General features: G+C 40.6%; 2 protein-coding genes across 4 annotated transcripts in view; one reads left to right on the top strand and one right to left on the bottom strand.

Moving 5' to 3' along the window:
• Positions 1 to 21,406, top strand: part of NIP7 (nucleolar pre-rRNA processing protein NIP7) — a 31,779-nt gene extending 10,373 nt beyond the window's left edge. The window contains exon 5 of the mRNA XM_040253242.1: positions 19,601 to 21,406. Coding sequence (XP_040109176.1) covers positions 19,601 to 19,624 — 24 coding nt within the window. The 3' untranslated portion in view covers positions 19,625 to 21,406. The remainder of the gene's footprint in view (positions 1 to 19,600) is intronic.
• TERF2 (telomeric repeat binding factor 2) lies at positions 9 to 22,773 on the bottom strand. Of its 3 annotated transcripts, none has more exons than XM_040253233.1 (10): positions 22,389 to 22,773; positions 22,173 to 22,268; positions 21,405 to 21,535; positions 11,346 to 11,432; positions 9,925 to 10,071; positions 9,366 to 9,475; positions 7,723 to 8,115; positions 3,452 to 3,537; positions 1,765 to 1,808; positions 9 to 1,319 (listed from the first exon to the last, which is right to left on the bottom strand). In XM_040253233.1, the coding sequence occupies exons 1-10, from the start codon at positions 22,765 to 22,767 to the stop codon at positions 1,161 to 1,163; spliced, it is 1,632 nt and encodes a 543-aa protein (XP_040109167.1). In that variant the 5' UTR covers positions 22,768 to 22,773; the 3' UTR covers positions 9 to 1,160. The 3 variants fall into 3 exon arrangements, with proteins under 3 accessions (XP_040109167.1, XP_040109168.1, XP_040109169.1); XM_040253234.1 differs by having other exon boundaries at positions 1,765 to 1,805; XM_040253235.1 differs by lacking the exons at positions 9,925 to 10,071; positions 11,346 to 11,432.
• Positions 22,774 to 22,816: the final 43 nt, after the last annotated feature.

The raw sequence follows: 22,816 nt of genomic DNA, 5'->3' as shown, positions 1-22,816 counted from the left end.
AGATTAAGAAGAACTTCCACATGTCTGTATGGCACAGCTTCTAACGATTAGAACATTCAATACAGTTTGACATTAGTTTCTTAACACAAACAGCAGGTTTTACCAAAGCTTGTTCAGCATTTTGCTATCTCCGTTTTTTCAGCTGCAATTAAACAGCTACTTAAATTTGAGAGAAGCAAGACTTTAATGAATGCTACAAGTTATGGACAATAATTAGTTCTCATTTTAAAAAAAGATTACAGAAAACACTTTACTGAAATTATTTTTTTCGCTAAAAAGACAGTCTTTAAGGATCTGAGAGACAGCAAGCACAACACAGTACAAAAGGAGAAGGGAATGTTGAATTCCAGTGCAAGACACTAACACAGCACAATTAGGGAACCAGGCGGAAGCAACCATTTCACAAAGAATGGAATTAGGCATTTATACTTAATCAGGATTTTTTTAAGCTTTAAAAGTCCAGCATAAGGAAGGGAATTGGGAAGAGTGGATGGGGACAGGGGCTAAGCTTATCTACAATCACCATTTTACCAAAAAACACACTGGTTCAACCACGTGAGAAGTGGAGGTTAAACCTGCCTACGGAGGCCAGCAAATAGAGCAAATGCCAAGGCAGTCACGTTTCTAGGTGTCGATGTCACAATTGGCTGAACAATGTTTAAAGGGACTCTGATTCCACCAGGACTGGTCTCTCATCAACCTGGGCTCACGACAGTTGAAGTTCCTTTGCATTTGCACCAGAAGGCCAAAGCTTTACCTGGAAGAAGTTCACTCCAAATAATGCTCATGTTGCTGGTTTTAACAGGTCATGGAGTCGAAAGTGGCTCCTAATAGACTCCACCATTTCCTAGGAGAAGGTTCTACTGATTACCAGGGATTTAAATTCAAGCAAACCACTAAAGAAGGGAAATACTAATGGTATTCTGGCACTGTACAAGCTATGTGCCTGTCATCTCTGCCAAGGACATGGGGTGGACTTGGCTTTGTTTCTCAGCTCCATGATCTCCAACTGTGATGAAGTGGAACTGGGACCTCCCCCACATGAGAGGAGGATGCCCAAAATTCTCATCCCAGCCCAGCTTCTGAAAGAAACAGCAGACTACCAGGGGCTATTATTAGGAACCATGCTCCTGTGAATTCTGTGGAAATGAAAGCCTGTTTCAGTTCATGCCAAGTCTTTTCATGGTCCGCCAGCGATCCTTAATCATCACAGCTGTTCGGTTAACAAATGGGTAGTTTTTAGAAATGGCAGCCCAGTTTCCTTCTCCATACTTCTGCACTCCAGCCTTGACCCACTCACTTTCCTCTACAGTCCACTTCTGCAAGGAAAAAAGAGAGAAGCAAAGGATTTATCAACACCTGTTCTCTCCACTTACATTTTCATTCAGTGAAGAGGTCTAGGAGAATAATCTGAACCCAAAGGAAGGATTTATACTCTTAAAACATGATACAGATTATAAATTAACACCATGGATTTGAATATTTACTAATTCTCAGTGTCTTACTGTTTTGTCCTCAACTAATAATCATTTCTGCATTCAGAACTTTAAACATGCATTGTTCATGGTTGGGAAACCATGATTTCTGACCTAGATATTTCTTCCAGAGTAATTATTACTTTAGTTTGGATTATCTGAAAACTACAAATAAAATTTTTTACCAGGTGCATGGGTAGTCTATGTCTGTGAAATGTGGGTACTTATTTTACCTCTCTTCTACCCCTACAACCAGAAAACATTAGAAAAGACAGTTTAAAACATTTACCTGCTTTTTTGTTGTATTGGTTGCACTCTCTTCATCTGGTGCTGCTGGAAAACATTAGAAGCAGACTCATGTCAGAGCTCACCTTTCTCAGCACAACCCACAAGAAAAAGACACAGAACATCCCCAAAGGGAAAACTTGATTCAGATTTTACAAACTTTGAGAGAATAAAGGATATCACTAAAGGATAATTTGTTTTTCTCCTTTGCTTGAAAGATACCAATCACTTCAGTTCATGAGAATCTGTACAAAGCAAATATTTCACAAACAGGCATTCAGTAAACAGTCAGGATTTCAGGCTCTTTACTAAAACCAATATCATTTTCTAAACTTAACTGAGGAACTGTGGTATTTAAAATCCTAATATATATATTAATATATCTATATACTCCTAATATACACACACATATATATATGTGTGAATATGTAATATATGCATGTATTTGTGTATATACATAGACCTATGAGTGTGTGTGTATATATATATAAAATTTGTTAACTCATTGTTAACCACTGCCTTGAAATAACCCAGTTTTATTATTTTTTAATTTCCAAAATATTAGATGTAAGTAAAATTTGGCTCAATTCCTCACACAAAAAGAATGGGGTAATAATTATTGCTTCCCATTCCAATAGACCATGTGAGATCAATTCAGATTCTACCTTTTCATCATTATGGATATAGGTCAGGCTTCATAAAACAAGGACCAAGATAATTTTTTAAAGGACCAGAGGGCTACAGGAGGGTATACAAGTGTAATGGACATGCCATCTCATGCCAACAAGAGCCGGTTAAAAAGCTGTGTAAGGCAAAGTTGCCTAAACGTGGAACCTGCTGCAGGGTCTGCCTTAGCAGACATTGCTGTCCCAGGAATGCTTCCTGAAGAATGAGGGAGGGTGACGCAGAAGAAGGGGTACTTACAGGAGCAGATTATTTAAATTATGAAGTATTTCCTACTATATATAGGAGAAGCAGATTTCTGAAACTGACAAATCTGGACTGCATCAGAAGTGGATGTTTTCTAGAACTTTTATATCCTGTTTTTAAACACATTTAATGCCACTTTTATTCATCATTATTTCTCCCATCTTGTGTGTAATCTTGATTTTGCCAACTATGTTTTTGCCAACAAAAGGTAATTCTTAAGGACAAAACGTTAGAGACCGGCAAAAGATTACTGGTTGCTGCTGTGTTACAGAAGTCTTCAGCATCTGTAAGACTAAGGTTTAGCATGTAGATATTTTCATTAGAGTGCAAAGTATGTGGTGGCAGGGGGATCCTAATGCAAATGCTTTGAAGCTTAGTATTCATTAAGGGAAAGTAACATTTCTCATCTTGGAAAAAAACATTATACAGAAACTGGTAAGAGACTATTTAGTTAAATAAGAAATGTAGGGAATGACCACTTCCTTTTCTAATTAAAATACTTTGGGAAGAATATCAACTACCATTAAATATAGGGTCTATTAAACCAAACCAGGAGTTTTAACTGTAAAATGTTGCTTTGATAGTCTCCATTCTTTAATGGGAAAAGACATAAAACTGATTCCTCATGAATCACTATGTGGAACTTTTAAACTTTTTTCTGTTTTGGAGACAAGCAGTTTCTGGAACATTGCTGACAGTAGCATGCATCTGTACTTCAGCAAGTGTCAAGGAGAGAGACCGGTGAGAACCTTCTGGCTTACCCTGAACTTGAAACAGTTCGTCCTCCTCCACCCAAGTCTCTTTTTCTTCAACCCCGTTAGAGCTGTTCCACTTGCCTTTGGGTACTCTGAGGTAAAATCAATGAGAGGATAAGGTGTAAAACAAAATCATCCCAAACTCAGCACTGAATACATCACCATCCCCTTTCAACAACCTGTTCATTTTCCTGGGGCTTTTGGTTTGGTTGGTTTGGACTCATAAAGATTTCAGTGTTATTCTAACCTAGAAGCTGCAAATTCCTTCCCCTCTGTCATAGAGATGCTCTGTTCCTATCTCTGGAGTGTTCTCCTTTTCCTCCCCATTCCTCAAGCCCAAGCCCATGGGCCAGTACATTTCACCAGTATCACACTAGCCTCTTAATTGGAAGCTCTCTCCTCCAGCCCATTCTCCTTCCAAAGCCACCAGAACAGTCATCTTAAACTTACAGATCCCTCCTCTATTCAGTGATGCTTCTCACTGTGCAAACAGTTAAGACTAAATGGCCATATAGAAGAGCCAAGATCATCCAGTCTGGCCCATCAGTTTCTCATCAGTTCCTCCTCTCCCCACCAACATCAGAGCCACACCACCCACACACCCACTCAAACAGGACAGCCTCGCCCTCCTCCTTCCTCCTATGAGCTCTGCTTTCCTGCCTCTGTTTACTGTTCTTTCTGCTTGGGATTCCCTTCCCTGCCAAGTGAAGTCTTTCAAGGCCATCATTCTCAATGAAGACTGCCCAACCCATAGAAAAATCCCTTGCTCCTCTGCTGCCACTGTACTACACAACCATTTCATGACATATCTGTAACTATAAGCACCTTGACATCAGAAACCATTATCCTCATTTGTCTACCCCAAACAACTTGCACCGTAACACATACCCTAACAGAAGCTGGAGAGATATTAACTAACCTAACAATTGGATTATCAAAGAGCCATAAAGGAATTATACTATCAAAGATTACAATAGTAAGCAAACAAGAATCCTCCCTGTGAACATGAAATTTTTAGTACCTAGTTGCAACCAAAAACAGTTCCAAAACTAAAAAATAATCCAAAATCCAAGTTGCTAAATAAATGAAAATTATATTCAGCCTTACCAAACATAGCACAAATTATAACATCCTTTACAAAACATGGAAAGTATCTGAACTAAGTTTTGAAGAATTTATATAGATCAGAATCACCTGAAAAGCCTGACAAGAGAGCACAGATAAACTGCGGTCTTCTTCCCCACTAATAAATTTTGTTGCCGAGCCTGTCTGGGTATTTTTCAAATGAGTAATGAAAGCAGTTTGCTTAATAAATGCATATACTTGAAAAAATTTCGTAAGTTTTCTATAGTTACTTAACAAGTGACTGAGACAAACAGCGACTCTTTTCTTTGTTTTTAAATTAGATCATAACCTCCAAAAGGATATTTCTAAGAATAACTGATTTGAGACAAAGTAAAAATTACATGAGGTTTATCTATCTCAGGATGTTAGCTGTGTTAAGTACTACTCATAAATAAAAGTCAGGATCAGAGTTTAAGTTTTCCATCAATTTATCCAAGCCCTGGGATAAAACTGGTTTTGACCTCTAGTTCCGTCACTTTCACCTAAGTGGCTGGTAACTCTTCCTGTAGACTGTCTTTGCAGATCACTTTGTTAACTTTCTGTGCCTCCTCTGAACTCAGCATTTATTACATGTATAAATGTTTCAGTATTTCCTAACTTCTCATGTTGTAGAAGGGGCTCAGACCTGGTTCTCATCTTGACTGCTAGCTGGCTGTGCAGACGCCTGGCTCACTGCGCTCCTAAGTGGTGAAGTTAGAACAACTTAATGGTCTCAGAGGGTTGGCAGACTACAGCCTGTGGCTGCTGGTTTTTGTACAGCCCTTGAACTAAGAATGGTTTTTATATTTTTCAAAGGGTGGTGGTAAAACAATATGCAGCAGAGACACAAATGGCCCACAAAGGCTAAAATGTTTCCTTTCTTACCCTTTTATAGAAGTTTTGCTGGTGGCCCCTTAAATTCCAAGAACCAAGAACTGTTAGTTTGGTTAATAAAATACCTCTTAAGCACTAGTTCTGTGCCAAGTGCCATGAGGGATATGAAAGCCCAGTAGTCGTGGCCCCATCAAGATGACAGACCCCAAGCTTGCCTTCCCTGCCTCCAATTCCACTGGCTCAGCCTCCCCTGGGTCCTGACTGCCCACCAGGCAGCAGGCTCCACCACCCTCCTCTCCTTGCCCTCAGTGTCGGTACAAAAGCTGTCAGTGATGTCTGCTCAGAGACTTTCAGATTAGGTGTGTTAGATTTATCTGGGGCACAGTTAGCAAAGCAGATTAGAGAGCACTCCTCGTCCCTTCTCATTTAGTAGTCAGGAACCCAGCACTGCAGGTAACTGATGTGAAGCCCCGCTTGAGAACCTCTGCCTGATAGAACGTAATAGGAGCTAAAATCTGGCCCATCTACCTTCCAGACCTTTCTCCCTTCATCCTCTCCGTGCACTGTATTCTCCTGCCATACAGACTGCATGACAGTTTCTGGAGCATACCAGGCTTTCTTGAGCTGTTAAGAGGTTCCCACTGCCCAGAAGCCCACAGCTCCCAATATGCTGGATGACTTCCTACTCATTCTCCAAGGCTAGCCCCTCTGCAAGGCCGCCCGCCCACAACTCTGCTGCCCAGGCCAGCTCTTCTTCCCTGCAGCTCTCAGGGCACCTCACCTAAGCTTCTTCTAGAACCAGAGTCAGGGAATCCCTTTTTTCTGTAAAATGCATATGGTATCTTAAGCTTTGCAGGCCTTACTGTCTTTGTTGCAACTACTCAACTCAAGGTAGCAGCCACAGACAATACATAATTCATAAGTGTGGCTGTTCCAATAAAACTTTATTTACAAAAACAGGCAACAGGTGGACTTAGCCAAGAGGCCATAATTTGCCAACCTCTGCTTTAGAGTGCCCATCATACCTCATACCCTTGACAGATCCTTCCATTTATAAAGCCACTGTAATCATATTCTTTCCAGTTTCCTCATCTGTTCATGGGAGCAACACCTGTACTTCATAGAATTGCTGTGAGAGGCAGAGATCAGGTATCAAATGAGAATAATTGTGTGTTATTCAGCTTGCCCAGCCAATGACTGACTCACTTCCAAATGCAGATAGTGGTATATAGTACAGAACTGTGCCCGAGTATAAATCACTTATCAGATGCCACAGCCCCACACAGTACCTAGCACAAGCATGCTGGGGCATAGGTCCCCAAACAACAACAGAGCACAGAAGTAGAGATGGCAGTGCCCTTAGGAGATCAGTGAGGTTGTCACTTACAGCAGGGTGACCAGGGGAAATTTATGGAGGTGAGGCAGCTTGGTGTACATGGTGTATTGACATGGGTTTTTGTGTCAAGACTTAACTAGGATTTAAAAATCCCAAAGCCCAATTTTGCCACTTTTTAGCTCTATGACTTCAGGTAAGTTAGTAACATTCCTGAACCTTCCTCACTGATAAAATGGGGCTAAAGGAATCACTGAAGAGTGAGTGTAGATATTAAGATAATTGAAAGTGCTTGGCCCACAGAAAGTATTTAGTTAACATCGCTTCTCTTTCCTTTGAAAGACAGATGGGATTCTGACAAGTGATAGAGGAATGATAGTCCAAACGTGGGGAATGAGAGGCAGCAAGAGGAGCACAGTGACAGAAACAGGGTTAGGGGAGCAAGCAACCAGTCAGCCTAAAGGAAAGATCCACAAGAGGGCACAAAGGTAGCAAAACTGAAAGCCAGGTTGGGGTCATGAAGTGGAGTGAAATGAAAGCACTCTAACCACTGCCCCACAGAGCCTAGCAGAATGTGAGAGATTAGTATTTACTGAATTTGCCAAGTTCCAAATGTCCATTGAATGTGCAAAACTATAAATATTCATAAATCTCTTTTAAGGATCAGAGTATAATGTGGCCCAATTCAAACAAACTTCTTGTAAGAAGACTACTATTTAGTAGTCAAGGCACTCAGCAGTTCGCTAAAAATGGAAGCAGTGGTGAGTAGGAGGCTCTGACACCCTTCCACTCCCACCTAGTGCAATGCCTGGAAGCCCAGCACAGGGCTTCTGAACTGGCAGAATGGCTATGAAGTCCCTCCCCACCCTGAGTCACACTCTAGCAGTCTGAGCAAGCCTTGGTGGTGAATAACGTAGCTGAAAGTTACTTCATTCACGGAAGCAATACCAGGCCTAACCAGGACCACCAACCAGCCCCCAAACTTCTACAAAGAAGGTCTTCATACTTGGGATTCTTCTCTCCAGGGAGGGGTTGGTTGAGGACAGTGGGCTTGGATGGTGATGCCGGTGTGACCTCCTGGGAAGAGTCGAGGCCTGAGCTCGGCTCAGTACTCTGGCTGTCCTCCTCCAAAACCAGTCTGCTTATTGTCATGCGCTTGGTCTTGGGCTGCAGTTCAGAGCCACCCTCGCCCTCAGCGGGGACAGAACTTTCATTATCATCTTTTCTTGTTCTCTTGTTTTTGAGGGCTGGTGATGGCGGGCACCCTTTATTAGGAAAGACCATATCCTTCTGGTCCAGTTTTGAGAAGGCTGCCTCAGAATCTTGTGCACTGGACAGAGTCTTGAAAGCTGCTTTCAGAGTCCTAATCCCAATGGTGGTTGGTGTACTCTGTAGCTGCCTACAAACAACACAAACACAAAAATCAGTTTCACCACTGCTGAGGCCCGTCCAAGCAGCCACAACTTTTTCAAACTGTGAAGCTTCACATTATAGACTCAAGTTGAGAACTCTTCATTTAAAAAAAGAGAAAGTGTGTGATACAGCCTTTATTTATAAGAACTTCCATTTATAAGTGTTAAGCAGAGGTTTTAAATATGATATGTAAACTGAATTATGGCACTTAAACTTCAAGAGAACCTAAAAGGAACTAGGGCCAATGATACTCCCTCCAGAGACCTCTTCAGCGGGTGTGCTAATCCATTACTCTGCATGGACTGAAGCGATGCTCTCCTTTAATGCAAGAGCTCTGCAGAATGTCTGACAGCTAAAAGTCCATCTGGGTGACCAACTGATAATCCAGCAATCTCACCTTCAAGTCTAAACTCTTCTTCCAGTTGTCCCAGTCCAACCCTCATGTGAGACTAGTTAGAGTGGTCTCAATTCTGCCGTTTCTCCTACAATACACTTATAAATGGGATCTTGAGAATTCTCAGTGAGAGGCATGCCACAGTCTTGGAACAATCAGAAACTGCCTTTTCAAAATAAAGTTCATCGAGCATTTGGAATAGCTAGTATGTTTTAAGTAAACACTGTAAGGAGAAGGCAAACGGACAGCCTGCATGCCAATCCTAGCTGGGAGATGTGTCTTGTCTAACCTTTTCTTCTTTCCCCTTAACTGGGCTAACCACCAACATTCAAAAATTGGGAAATCTCAAAAAATATTTCTTGCAGCAATCACACAAAGCTGGAAAGCATGCTTTCTTTGGGCTGCAGTCCCATGCTCTCCACTGTATTATCCTGGATCCACTTTGCTCCTTTACATCTCCTACAGGCCTCTCTCCCTCAAAGAGATCTCTGCTTTGTTAACTGGTCTCAGGAATCTGGTTCATAAGTCTGAACACTGTATTAAGAGATAACATATCAACAGGGAAGTACTGAGGCAAAGACAGAGAAACAGAAGGAAAGAGCCTTTGAGGAATAAATAGCCAGTCGGGAACTTCTGCCAAAGACCTAACATCCTGTTTTCAATATTCCCATTTTCCCAGGGTGTGCTCTGTGAAACCCACAGTGCCTTCCTTGAGTAGCCCAGTAACATGTTAGGCAGTCAAATCACTGGGAAGAACTGACTGACTCTGCTCTAAGATGATGACTATGCTTCCAACTACCTCTGTGTTTCATCCCAACATCACAAAAGTGCATCCCACTTACCTGGAAGGTTCTCTGAGTGGCTTTTCCACAGGCTCTGGTGCTGGCTGAGGTTGTGGTTCTTTCACTGTGGCTGAGGCGGAGGACTCAGATTTCAAAGCCTTTCTGGCCATCTGAGAAAGGAAAAATATCGTCAAGAAGAGGAAGTCACAGAATTTCATTAACTGTCTGCTTTTACCATGAACATATTCAATATGCAAGCACGTTTCACTTACAAACCCAATTTAAGTATAGACTACAGGAGGACATAAAAAGGGAGAGAACTTAAAAGAATTGTCTCAAATTTCTTTCTTCTTTCCTTCCCCACACAGTGGCTCATAGTCTTCTATACTAAAGGAGAACTCAATCTGAGTGGTGCTAAAAGGATCTTGATGTTGCAAGAATTCTAAACAGTTATTTTGGACAACAAACTAAGTGATTTTACTTTGTCTTCTCTTCTATCCTTTCGATCTCACCCCTAATCTAGTTTCTGAATCCTACATAGACCTTTGGGGTCACATGCAAAAGCCAGACTTTCTGGTTTTCTTTGAAACTTAGGATGACCAATGTTTCCAAGCCCCACCGTGAGGAGGTAGGGCTCTGCGTCATCCAGGTGACTCTCCAGGAAGCGCAGCATCTTCTGCTGGAAGGTCTCATAGGAGAAGTTCTGGATCACAGGGTGGGCCAGGTTCTTTTCACGGATAATGTTTAGGAGGTCATTTCTCAGCTTCTACACAAAGGACCAATAGTTGAAACATGAGAAAGGAAAACTCCAATGAAGATTTCAGTGATGAGTTAAGACAAAACTATCAGAAATTTCTCAGTGCTGTCAATGAACAGCACTGGGGGAAAAGCAAGCCTACCACCGTGTGCTGCTGCTGCTAAGTCGCTTCAGTCGTGTCCGACTCTGTGCGACCCCATAGATGGCAGCCCACCAGGCTCCCCCGTCCCTGGGATTCTCCAGGCAAGAACACTGGAGTGGGTTGCCATTTCCTTCTCTAATGCATGAAAATGAAAAGTGAAAAGTCGCTCAATCATGTCTGACTCTTAGCGACCCTATGGACTGCAGCCCACCAGGCTCCTCGGTCCATGGGATTTTCCAGGCAAGAGTACTGGAGTGGGGTGCCATTGCCTTCTCCACCACAGTGTAGAACAGGTCAAAAATTACTGACCAGTCATGGTTGGTTACTATGTAGCTATTCAAAAGGGGAAAAAAAATAAAGATGAAGAACTTAGGATCTAAAGTATCTTTCTACTTTTACATATAAAGATTTTTAAACTTTCAAAAAAGAAAACTAAAACAGATCAAAAGCTCCCTATGTACTAATATAAAAAGATCTCCAAGATACATTAAGTGAAAATAGCAATTTAACGGTCAAGTTAGTGTGTAGAATACGCTCACATATGTATACGGGAAGACCAGGAAGACTGGATATATGTGTATGTCTGTACATACACACATGCACACTTATTTGCCTGCATATGCACAGAATCTCTTAAGGAAAAAAAAGCATTGGTTCCCTCTAAGGAGAGGAATGAGATAGCCAAGTCAGAGATGAGAGAATTTTCACTAAGCTATTTTGTTATATTTATGAATGTTGTATTATATACATATATATTAACTTTTCAAAAATTATATTTATATATAAAAAAAGAGCAGGGTATCAGCAGAGTTTTTGAAACCAGAAAACAGAGGCGTTGAGTCCTCAGTAAGGCAGATTCTCAAGTCTGCAGGATCAGCATTTATGTAAATAAAGTCAGATTTGTTAGTACCGGTGCTGATCACTAGTTTTGTCACACACCTGGTAGAAATGGTCAAGTAAATGATTTCTGTAAATTTTTCAAATTTTTGAAGAGCCTTCTAACAGTAAACTATCCTAGATATCAAAGACATGTTCAAGGTAATGAATATTCACATTCCTGACAGAGAACCCTTTCCCTGTTTCCCCATAAAAAGCAGTGAGGTGGATATAGGTAATGGAAGCAAAATTATATCAAATTTACCTGAGTTGTAGGGTCCTTGGACATATGTTTTTTCAAAATTTTTGAAGCCTTTTCAAATTCTTTGTTTTTGATACAAATAATGACTGCCTAAAAAAGGGGGAAAATTTTTTTTAACTGTTGTAATAATGAAAGATATAATCCAAATATCAAATATCAAAATAAGCTCTACTGAAAAGTAAAACTGAGTCTTATATACCCAAGAACTTTTCCACATTCTATCAAATTCCTGTATAAAAAACTAACAATTATTTTTCAACCATATGAACAACTGTGTAAGGTACTACACAGTGTGTAACATACTAGATTTTCAGTATTCAGTTCAGTCGCTCAGTCGTGTCCGACTCTTTGTGACCCCATGGACCACAGCACACCAGGCCTCACTGTCCATCACCAACTCCCAGAGTTTACCCAAACCCATGTCCATTGAGTCAGTGATTCCATCCATCTCATCCTCTGTTGTCCCCTTCTCCTCTTGTCCTCAATCTTTCCCAGCATCAGGGTCTTTTCAAATGAGTCAGCTCTTCACATCAGGTGGCCAAAGTATTGGAGTTTTAGCTTCAACATCTGTCCATCCAATGAACACTCAGGACTGATCTCCTTTAGAATGGATTGGTTGGACCTCCTTGCAGCCCAGGGAACTCTCAAGAGTCGTCTCCCAACACCACAGTTCAAAAGCATCAATTCTTCGGGGCTCAGATTTCTTTACAGTCCCAACTCTCACATCCATACGTGACCACTGGAAAAACAATAGCCTTGACTAGATGGACCTTTGTTGGCAAAGTAATGTCTCTGCTTTTTAATATGCTGTCTAGATTGGTCATAACTTTCCTTCCAAGGAGTAAGTGTCTTTTTATTTCATGGCTGCAGTCACCATCTGTAGTGATTTTGGAGCCCAAAAAAATAAAGTCTGACACTGTTTCTACTGTTTCCCCATCTACTGCCATAAAGTGATGGGACTGGACGCCATGATCTGTTTTCTGAATGTTCAGCTTTAAGCCAACTTTTTCACTCTCCTTTTTTACTTTCATCAAAAGGCTCTTTAGTTCTTCTTCACTTTCTCCCATAAAGGTGGTATCATCTGCATATCTGAGGTTATTGATATTTCTCCCGGCAATCTTGATTCCAGCTTGTGCTTCCTCCAGCCCAGCGTTTCTCATGATGTACTCTGCATGTAAGTTAAATAAGCAGGGTGACAATATACAGCCTTGACATACTCCTTTTCCTATTTGGAACCAGTCTGTTGTTCCATGTCCAGTTCTAACGGTTGCTTCCTGACCTGCATACAGATTTCTCAAGAGGCAGGTCACGTGGTCTAGTATTCCCATCTCTTTCAGAATTTTCCACAGTTTATTGTGATCCACACAGTCAAAGGCTTTGGCATAGTCAATAAAGCAGAAATAGATGTTTTTCTGGAACTCTCTTGCTTTTTCCATGATCCAGCAAATGTTGGCAATTTGATCTCTGGTTCCTCTGCCTTTTCTAAAACCAGCTTGAACATCTGGAAGTTCACAGTTCACATATTGCTGAAGCCTGGCTTGGAGAATTTTGAGCATTACTTTACTAGCATGTGAGATGAGTGCAATTATGCGGTAGTTTGAGCATTCTTTGGCATTGACTCTCTTTGGGATTGGAATGAAAACTGACCTTTTCCAGTCCTGTGGCCACTGTTGAGTTTTCCAAATTTACTGGCATATTGAGGGCAGCACTTTCACAGCATCATGTTTTAGGATCTGAACTAGCTCAACTGGAATTCCATCACCTCCACTAATTCAGTATTACATTGGAATAAAAAAAGACAGCTGATGCAGCAGAATCTGATCTACTGGATTACTGACCATTTACTCAATCTGAATAGGGCCTCCTATGGAAAGGTGAAATGGACAGCAGACCCCTGGAACAGTTGGTTTTGTTATTTTGGGATGTACAAGTTTGATGTAACAGGGGAATGAGAGGAGGATATACTGGGGGGTGTTGTCGGGGGAGGGACTTGCTGACAAGTTCCACTAGTGGAACTCAGGCCAATTCCGTAGGAGAACCAGCACAGGCTCTCATACTATAAACCCCAGGGGGCTAACTCCACAAGCAGCAAAGAAAACAGGACAACGTTCCATGTAGGATGAGAAGGTCTCCTCAGCCACAGAGGAAAAGGAGAGTCCTTCAGTCAAGAAACCTATGTTCTATGTTCCAAGAGCACACACAGAGTGGGCAAATAAGAGTGATTGAAAATTAAAAAGGATATTTAAAAACATATGTGCACTTTTTTTTTTAAATGAGGAAAGCCAGGAAAAAATTGGTACCATCTGGAGTTATCTAATAGGATGAAGTAGCTAATTTAAATACAGTGTCAAAAAAATAAATAAATACAGTGTCAAAGAAACATACCTCACACACACAAAAAAAGGGAAGGAAAACTGGCCCCAGATATTTTCAGTTCTTCACAGGGAAGAGTTTAAGGAGATACGTACAGACCAAGGGAAAGAGGACTAGCAAGGGAACTCAGAAAATACAAATTTCTGGTGCTTCTGTCCTCAACAGGCTGAGCACAACCATACAGGGCAAAGGAAACTGGTGTCACATGCTTCTGAATAGCAGTTACAGCACTAAGTTCCTGCTGCCAGGGAGGGTATGAAGGAAGTCTTTTCATTGAAATCAGATCATCATATTCACTTTTACATTATCATCAGCAGAAAAACTGTATTAAGACTATACTTACTTTCTTGAAGAATACAAAGGTTTTATCTTTTATAAATCATTTAGGTCCTATTATGTTTTAACTCTTTTTGGGCATTCTAACACGTGTCAACTCCCGCGGCCACCACAATGATGCCAGAAAGCCACGGATCCAGTAAACCTCCCTTGTGCTGTGCTCTGTAGTTAACCTCTTCCCCACCCCTAACCCCTCATCTTTTCACCGTTTCATCTCTTCAGAATGTCATATAAATGGCATCATATAAATGGAGTCACTCAGCTTAATTTTTAAAAAAAAAAGCCTTGAGTCTGGCTTCTTCCCCTTAGTGTAATGCCCTTGAGACCTGTGTCTTTCCCTTATAATAACGTCTTTCCCTATAATAATGCCCTTGAGATACCTTTCTGCATCCCCATCAGCAATGAAGATTCCAGTTGCTCCATATTCACACTCACACTTACTAGTGTTAGAGGAGTTTTAAAGTTTAGCCATTCTAATAGGTATGTGCCAGAATGTCCCCACTGACTAAATGGTGAGCCTCTTTTAATGTTATTTGCCAACAGTATATTCTCTTTGAGTTGTTTTCTTTGGGGTGTTTATTTTCTTGTTCATTTTGAAAGGTCTTTAGATATCTTGGATACAAATTCTTTGTCAGATATGTGATTTGCAAATATTTTCTCCCACTCTATAGCTTGTCTTTTCATTCTCTGAACAGTGTTTTTCTCAAGTTTCAATTTTGATGAAGGTCTACTTCATGCTCTTATGGAGCATGCTTTTAGTGTCTTATCTAGAAGCTTTTTACCTTAAGTCCAAGACATAGTTGTTTTTTTTTTTTTAATGTTTTCTTCTAAAAGTTTTATTGCTTAACATTTAGATTATGATCCACTTTGAATCAAATTTTTGTTTGAGTTTTAGGTCAAGGTTCATTTATTTTTGCATATGGACATCCATTTGTTTTAATTCCATTTATTGAAGACTATCCTTTTTCCACTAAAATACCTTCACATTAAAAAACTATATTTTTATTTGGCTGCATCAGGTCTTAGCTGTGGCATGCAGGATCTTTCAATTGCAGAATGTGGGATCCACTTCTCTGACCAGGGATGGAACCCAGGCCCCCTGCATTGAGAGTGCAGAGTCCCAGCCACTGGACCACCAGGGAAGTTCACCTTCACATTGTTTTGTTAAAAACTGATCAGTCCTGTTTGTATGGGTCTGTTTCTGGACTCTATCTTCTGTTCCACTCATCTATCTATAGTCATGAATACTGTAGCTTTATAGTAATTCTTAAAATTGGGTGTGAGTCCTCTAGCTTTGTTCTTCTTTTACAGAACTGTCGTGATTTTAGTGTTGTTGTTTTTTTTAACCTGACCATATGTCTTCTAGAATCAGTCTGTATCTAACAGAAAATCCTGCAGAGGCTGTGATTAGAATTATAGTAAATCCATAGATCTGTTGGAGAGAATTGACATCTTAACTATATTAGGTTTTCTAATGCACAAACAGGGTATTTCTTTCCATTTACTAGGTTGTGATTTCTTCATTAGCATTTTGTAATTTTTCCACATACAGATCCTACATTTTTTGTTGTTTGTTTTTGGCTGGCTGGGTCTTCGTTGCTGTGCATGGGCTTTCATTGGCTGTCGTGAGCGGGGACTGCCGTCTGGCTGCAGTGTTCAGGCTTCTTGTGGTGGCTTCTCCAGTTGCAGAGCATGGGCTTTAGGGCACGCAGGCTTCAGCAGCCGTGGCACGCGGGTTTAGTTGGCATGCAGCCTGTGGGATCTTCCTGGACCCAGATCAAACCATGTCTCCTGCACTGGCAGGCAGATTCTTTACCAATGAACACAAGGGAAGTCCCACCTACATGTTTTATTATTAGATTTATACCTAAGTATTTTTCTTCTTTGGAACTATTATAAATGATACTGTTTTGATAATTTCATTTCACTCCTAGCATTTCACTGATTTTGTGTGTTGATCGTATATCCTGCAGTCTGGCTAAACTATTTATTATATAGCTTTTTGATATATTCCATGGAATTTTCTATATGGATAGCCAAGTGATCTGAAAAAAGGGACAGTTTTATTCCTTCTTTTCCAATCTGTTATTTTTCTTGACTTCACTGCACTGGCTAGGTCTTCTAGTATGACGTAGAATGTAAGTGAGAACAGACAGCTTTCCCTCATTTTGGATCTTAGGGTCAAAGCATTCCGTTCTTCACCATTAACTATGATGTTCCCTGTCGGTTTTTTGTAGATGCCTTTTGTCAGATTGAGTAAGTTTCCTTCTGTTCCTAGTTTGCTGTGTTTGTACCATGAACTAACATTGAATCTTGTCAAACGCTTTTTGTGCTTCAATTGATATGATCATATGATTCTTTCTTTGGACCAGCAGGGTAAAGTACATTCATTGATTTTCAAATATTGAACCAGCCTTGCATTCCTGGGCTTTAGTTTCCCATTCTGCCACATACTAACTGTATCTGCATCCAGGACTAAGCATCAGAATAGACAAAAAAAAGTGGAATCCATTTCAAGTTCTGGAAATTACAGCTTCACTGCTAAAGAAAAAAGGTTCTTTTCCTTTGGTTTTAGGTGCCTGCCCTCCTGCCACTGTAATCATTACTATGTCACTGCTGCCACCAGTGTAATACTGCCTGGGTGCTAGGATAAAGAAGGAGGGAAAAAGGAAGAAAAAACCCTCTGAGATTTCTTCCACCCTCTCTGACCCTTAGCCAATCCCCTTTCCTGCTCTTCAGACCAGAGAGAGCCTCTCTTGGAGTTATTTCTGTTCACAGCTGGAATGTACTTCCAGGTTTCAGAATCCTTCAAGTACAGGCCTAGTGATACTAGAAAGGGGAAAAATGGTTATCTACCCATCAGCAGTTTGGTAGACCTTCATACTCTGGTCTTCTCCATTTGCTTACTGCTCTTTACATTTCTGCGTTCTCAGATAGCTGCTCCATTCATTCTGTCCAAGATTTATACTTGCGTTAAGAAAGAGTATGCTTATCTGGAATACAGACAATACAGAACTGGAATACAGGCCCAACTGTGTTTAAATTGTGAAACAAGAAAGGAAATGTGAATGCTTTCAAAATCTAAATTGAAAGCCTACCTCCAAAGTTTGTACTATGAGCTTTTAAAAAACTATGCATTAATTTGATTCCCAGGAAGTTTTTGTTTGCTGTTTTTTTTGTTTGTTTTAAGAGATGAAACTTTGCTTTTTGAAAACTTGGAAGTTGTCAGAGATAAGGATAATTTCTTCTCTATGTATCTGTTAAGGTTCTTACCATGTAAGCAACAGCAATGGTCTCTGGCTAACTTAAACAAAAGCAAAATTCCAAGCACAGATTTTCAGTATAGCTGAGATAGGTTTATGTTGGAGGAAATGCCAGAAAGGACCTAAGAAGAGAAAGCCAAACTTGCAGAAGTGAAAGGCTAAAGAAGCAAACTCGGAAAGAAATCTGGATGTTAAGGAAGCACAAATGCTGAAAAAGTCTTGGCAAAGCTTTCTGTTTCAAGAAATAAAAATTTTAAGACAGTGTGAGATGCACCAGTCCCTCAAATGGGATAAGTTCCCCCACAAAGAAAATCAAGGTACTATTACCAAAGATGCACAGCAAAAGCAACACATCAGTGCTTCCCCAAGGACATGCCATATATGTTATTCTCCAGTGTTCACAAAAACCTGAGGCCTCTTTTAGTTATAAAAAGAAAACCAACATAGTCTCAATATCATTATCAGCTTACAGAAGCAGTTCTCAAACTTTTGGTCTCAGGATTCTTTATACTGTTAAATGTTAATGAGGACCCCCAAAGAACTTTTGTTTACATGGGTTATATCCATTGATATTTACTGTTATTAGAAATATAAAACATAAAAATTCAAGATATTTATTAATTCATTGAAAAATAACAATAAACTTATTACAGGTTAATATAAATAACATATTTTTATGAAAACTACTTATTTTCTAAGACAAAAGTTTAATGAGAAGGGTGGCATTGTTTTACATTTTTCACATCTCCTTAATATCTGGCTTAATAGAAGAAAGATGGTATTCTGCTTCTGTATTATTCTGTTGTGGTATGTTGTTTTGGTTGAAGGATATTAAAAAATTCCAGCCTCACACACAGTTGAAAAAGGGAGGATTATTTTAAGAGCTCTTTTAGAAAATGTGGATTTTCTTCTTTGACTCTGCACCAAACTTTGGCAAGTGAACTTTTCATCATTATTATATTAAAATGTGATAGTCTAGCTTGCACTTTTAATAGATCTATTACCCTTGAATGATTTTGCAATACAATTCATTGGTCATTTGGAAAATATTGGTTTACTGAGCTATGATCTTCCATGTGTTTGATACATTCATTAAAAATATTTTCAAAATCACAGTTTTTAATATTACTCTCAATCATATAAGAATTAAGTATTAGAAAGATAGCCAACATATGAATGTAGGTTTTCCAAAATTCTAATTTTCACCTGAAAAGCTTGAATTTTATCTCTGGCAACACACGCTACCAATTGTTTTCACTGACATGACAAGTTCACTCTGCTCTCTCAAGAAAATGACTACCAGATTACCACATCCAAAAAACCAAAATTTATCAATTATTTCAAAAACGGTGTTCCATTACAAAAGCAGCTAGGTCAGCATGCAGCCCAATCACACAAGTACTTTTCCTGAAGAAAACCATCATGTTTTGGTATGCAATAAAAATACTACAGGAAAATTTCCTGTTTTGTCATGAAATATTGAAAAAACATTTTGTTCAAAACTTAATAAAATTATAATTTTTACTGCTTCATCAGACATTCTTAGGTATATTAATAAAATTAATTAGGCTTAATAAAATTAATTTTTACTGCTTCATCAAAGACATTAACTGAAACTGGCTTTTTTTTTTAAAACTGTAAGCATGTGCCAATGAAGAATACAATGACTACTAATACATTTTATTATTGCTTTGGTCATGCTGTGACATCAGAAATTTTACCCATCACTGCTTTTGCATCATCAGTGTAAATGTCAGTGCACTGAAAACCTCAATTAACATTTTGGCATTATTATGAAGATAGTTTTGAACCCTGAAAGGGTCCCAAAGACCTGCAAAGATCCCTGGACCATGCATGGAGAAGTTCAAACTTAACAAATAACTTATTTGATAAACTTTAAAAAATAAATTTAATAAACTTTAAGATAAATTGCAGTGATACTTTACAAAGCTTAAAAATGCAACAAAAAGCCTCACTGAGCCTAGGCATTCCAAGATATTTTCCTAAAGATGACCAATAACAGATTCTATGACTAAAAAGAAATTAAATAAATAAATTGAAGAGACAAGTGATACAACATCATTTAATAACTTGGATATTACTATGGAAGCCAGCCTCTAAGATGGCTCCCAGTGATCCCCACCTCTTGCATAGGCCCATTCCATACACTAATCCAGCTGGTCAGATCTATGTGAACAAGAGCATATGGCAGAAGTGGTAAGTCACTTCTGAGATTAGTTTTAAAAGACTACAGCATTCTCTTCTCTTCCATCACTACTGCTCTAGGGGAAGCAAGCTACTATGCTCTAAGTAGCCCTAAGGAGAGACAAGGACCTGAAGTCTTCAAGCCAACAGCCAGCAAGAAAGTGAGTCCTGCTAACAACCAATGGAGTGAGCACAGAAGCGGACTCATCAGCCCCAGCTGAGTCAAAACTCAAGATAGCTGTAACGGTAGCAGGCAGCTTGACTATAATCTCATGAGAGACCTCCAGTTAGAAACACAGCTAAATCACTACCAGATTCCTGACCCTTGGAAACTGAGAGACAGTATTTATTGTTTTAACCTCCTAAAGTTTTGGCTTACTTTGTTACACAGCAGTAAGAGTAATACAGTAAGGAGAGATCTGGCACCTGGTGGAAAATGAAAAAGCAGAAGGGAGTCAACATAAGAAAATGGTTGACTGTTTTAAGGGAATCTAGATTTTGCTAACAGATTTTTCCTAAAGAAGCCTCCAAACAAGAGATCTATGAACTTAAATAATAAACATGCAGCTGAAGATGAAAGCCCACAGGCTCTTCCAGAAGACAGAACTATAACCCTTGGGTTCTGAAAGAGTTGCATTTCTGAATCAGCTGGCCACTTAAGAGTAGTTACATGAATTACCTTGATCTAGCACCGTTTCTTCCCATTCAAAAGATCCTTAAGCTATTTTCCAAGTAGGCATGGATTTCTCCTCCTTTGCTAATGTCTTTTCTGGCATTTTATCTCCGACACAAACCTGACTCACCGATACTAAAAATCTATTCTTGTAATCATTCCTCCTTGGAATGGGAATTTTCTCAGCATTCTTTGCAAGACCAAACGTAGATCCTGCCCCAAGGTCCTTAACTGAATAAGTAAAATATCAGCATCCCACACAGTTTTTTAACTTTTTTTTTTAACATGGCGTCTGAGTACCCAGCTCACAGCCAAGGGTCCAAAAGTCTTTGCTAAGCAAGGTTTTATCTCCTACCTCTCTACTCTTGAGATCTCATCCTTTTAGGAGGTGCTCTTATCTTTTCTTACCAATTTCCTTACTTTCACCACCAAGACAATGCTGAGCTATTGTTGTTCAGTCCCCATCTCTGCATCTGCTTCCACAGCCCCAGCCTTAGTTATTGGAGAAGAAAAAGCTTTTTCTGACTGGTTTCCATGGCCACTTCAATGTTTTAAATATAAATAAGTTCCACTACTTAAAAGCTACCTGAACCATGACATAGTTCCAGTCCCAAATTCCTAGACACTCTACAAGCTTTTTTCTTGTCAAGAACACTGCCTGCGCCAGCCTCCTACCATTACTATTTTTCTAACTGGCTGATTATCTCAGCATCTCTGATTCTGTCTGCTCAAAAGGAATGTTCCCTAAGCCTCTCAGTAATTGCATGAAAGAGCACAATGCAGTCCCACATTTTCCAAGGCACCAGCTCTTCTCCTTAGTCTATAATAAACAAGGGTGACCAAATCCTAGGCCAGTTACTTTTAGCACTTTCAACATGCTGCTCTGAATGGTACAACCTCTAAAATGTCATTCTTCAATGCCAGCTCACTTCCTGTGTACTGTGGCCCCTCCTGTCAGGGCCACAAGGAAGAGTATCAAAAATCACAAAAGCTGAGCACGTGCGTCAACAGTCCTTTCCAAGACTGGGCTAGGAAGAAGGGTCACCTGATGAAGTAACACCTATGTGTGTGAGTTATGTGTTTTGAGTGTGCTCACTTGCTCTCTCTCCATCCCTGTCTGTCCTCCACCCCACATAGGAAAGATAAGCACTGATTCCTCAAAGAACTCTGATCTTTGTTAAAAGAAAAAAGAAATTAAAAATAGAGCCTTACAGCCTCCTTGACCAGTTTTCTACTCGATTCGATCACTGCCTCTGTCAGTGTAAATTCCGTTTTAATCATCTCCAGCACATTGATAGCTGATTCCAATGGTGTGAGCTCAGCTTCCATATCAAACGAACAGTCTAGGACAAAAAGCACAGTTTTCACTTTAACCTATTTTCTAAAGAGCAGAATTATGTCTATATATATATATAAAAGAAAAAATGCAAATATAGTAAGACTTGCATTTAATTTGTTGATATCCTGGCTACAGGCTTACAAACATGTTAAGGGTCCAAATTTAAATCCTTGAATTTCAAGTGACCTTCAGTAATTTTCAGGACAGGTAAAAAATTGTTTTTTTTAACACATGCATATGCATCTTAAATATCAGAATCAGATACAAACAGAAACTATAGATCATTCTGCTGAACAGCTGTCAAGATCAATTTAGGAAAAGAAAAAAAAAAAGGTGCTCATACTTTAAAAACACTACACTATGGAGGAAAAATGTCCATCTTCACATAATTCAATTTAGATAGCAACAAAGTTGGGGCGAGCAAGAAACAGGTGGGAGGAAATAAACACAAAAAAGCAGCCAAGAGAATACTAAGTGGAGAAAAGTAGAGCCAGAGAATAAACTCGTCCTAGAAGGAAAAAGACCACTGTGACTGAAACATAAGAGCCCACCTTAACCCCGAATCCTTCAGGATGTAAGTTTGAAAACAATGTAACCCTACATAAGTAAGCTAAGAAAAGAACATAAAAAAATAGCCATACCTAAATTCTCCCCTTCTTCAATGCGCGACAGACACTGCATAACCCGCAGCAGCCGAGACACGGTATGCTCCTTCCCCAAGGGCCTGACAAGCAAAGCTGGGAAAGAAGACATCGTTGACTCGGCGACCCCCAGCCGCGACACGTGGGGGCGGGGGGAGTCTGCACAGATCCCCTTCCCAGGAGCCCCCAGCCTCCTTCCCCAGGGTCGGCCCTCACCCTGCATGATGTCCCGGATCTGCCTGAAGTCCCCGTACCGGCTACCCCGAAAGGCCCGCAGCGCCTCGTGGAAGTAGAACTTGAGCACCCAGCGGTTGACCGCCTCCTCCAGCCGCGCCTCCCCCGCGCCGCGCTCTGCGGCGCCCCCAAGCCCGGGCGCGTGGCGCCCCCGCCGAGCCCGCCCGCCACTACGGGACGCCCGCCTGCCGCCCGCCCGCCCGCTGCTGTCGCTGCTCCCGCCTCCTCCCGCCATTGCGTCTGATCGCCGCGCGCCCTCCCCGCCCTCCCTGCCGGGACGCTTCCTCGACTGTGACGCCGCTGGGTCACGCACGACGCCCGGGCCGGAAGCGGAGCCCGCCGTCCCGGCTCCCGCGGCCATGATACGGACGGCGTTCCGAGCCGCCCGCGGGCTTCTGGGAGGGAAAGAA

Source organism: Oryx dammah, unplaced genomic scaffold, assembly GCF_014754425.2.
Source record: "Oryx dammah isolate SB20612 unplaced genomic scaffold, SCBI_Odam_1.1 HiC_scaffold_13, whole genome shotgun sequence".
NCBI classification, from domain to species: Eukaryota; Metazoa; Chordata; class Mammalia; order Artiodactyla; family Bovidae; genus Oryx; species Oryx dammah.
This window is presented reverse-complemented; position numbering and strand designations above follow the sequence as displayed.

Coding starts and splice junctions, on each gene's coding strand:
- TERF2 (XM_040253233.1), bottom strand. CDS start 22,767: ATGGCCGCGGGAGCCGGGACGGCGGGCTCCGCTTCCGGCCCGGGCGTC. Junction 8,116..9,365: donor CCACTCAGAGAACCTTCCAG/GTAAGTGGGATG, acceptor TGTTGTTTGTAG/GCAGCTACAGAGTACACCAA. Junction 1,320..1,764: donor CCAATACAACAAAAAAGCAG/GTAAATGTTTTA, acceptor TTTTCCTTGCAG/AAGTGGACTGTAGAGGAAAG.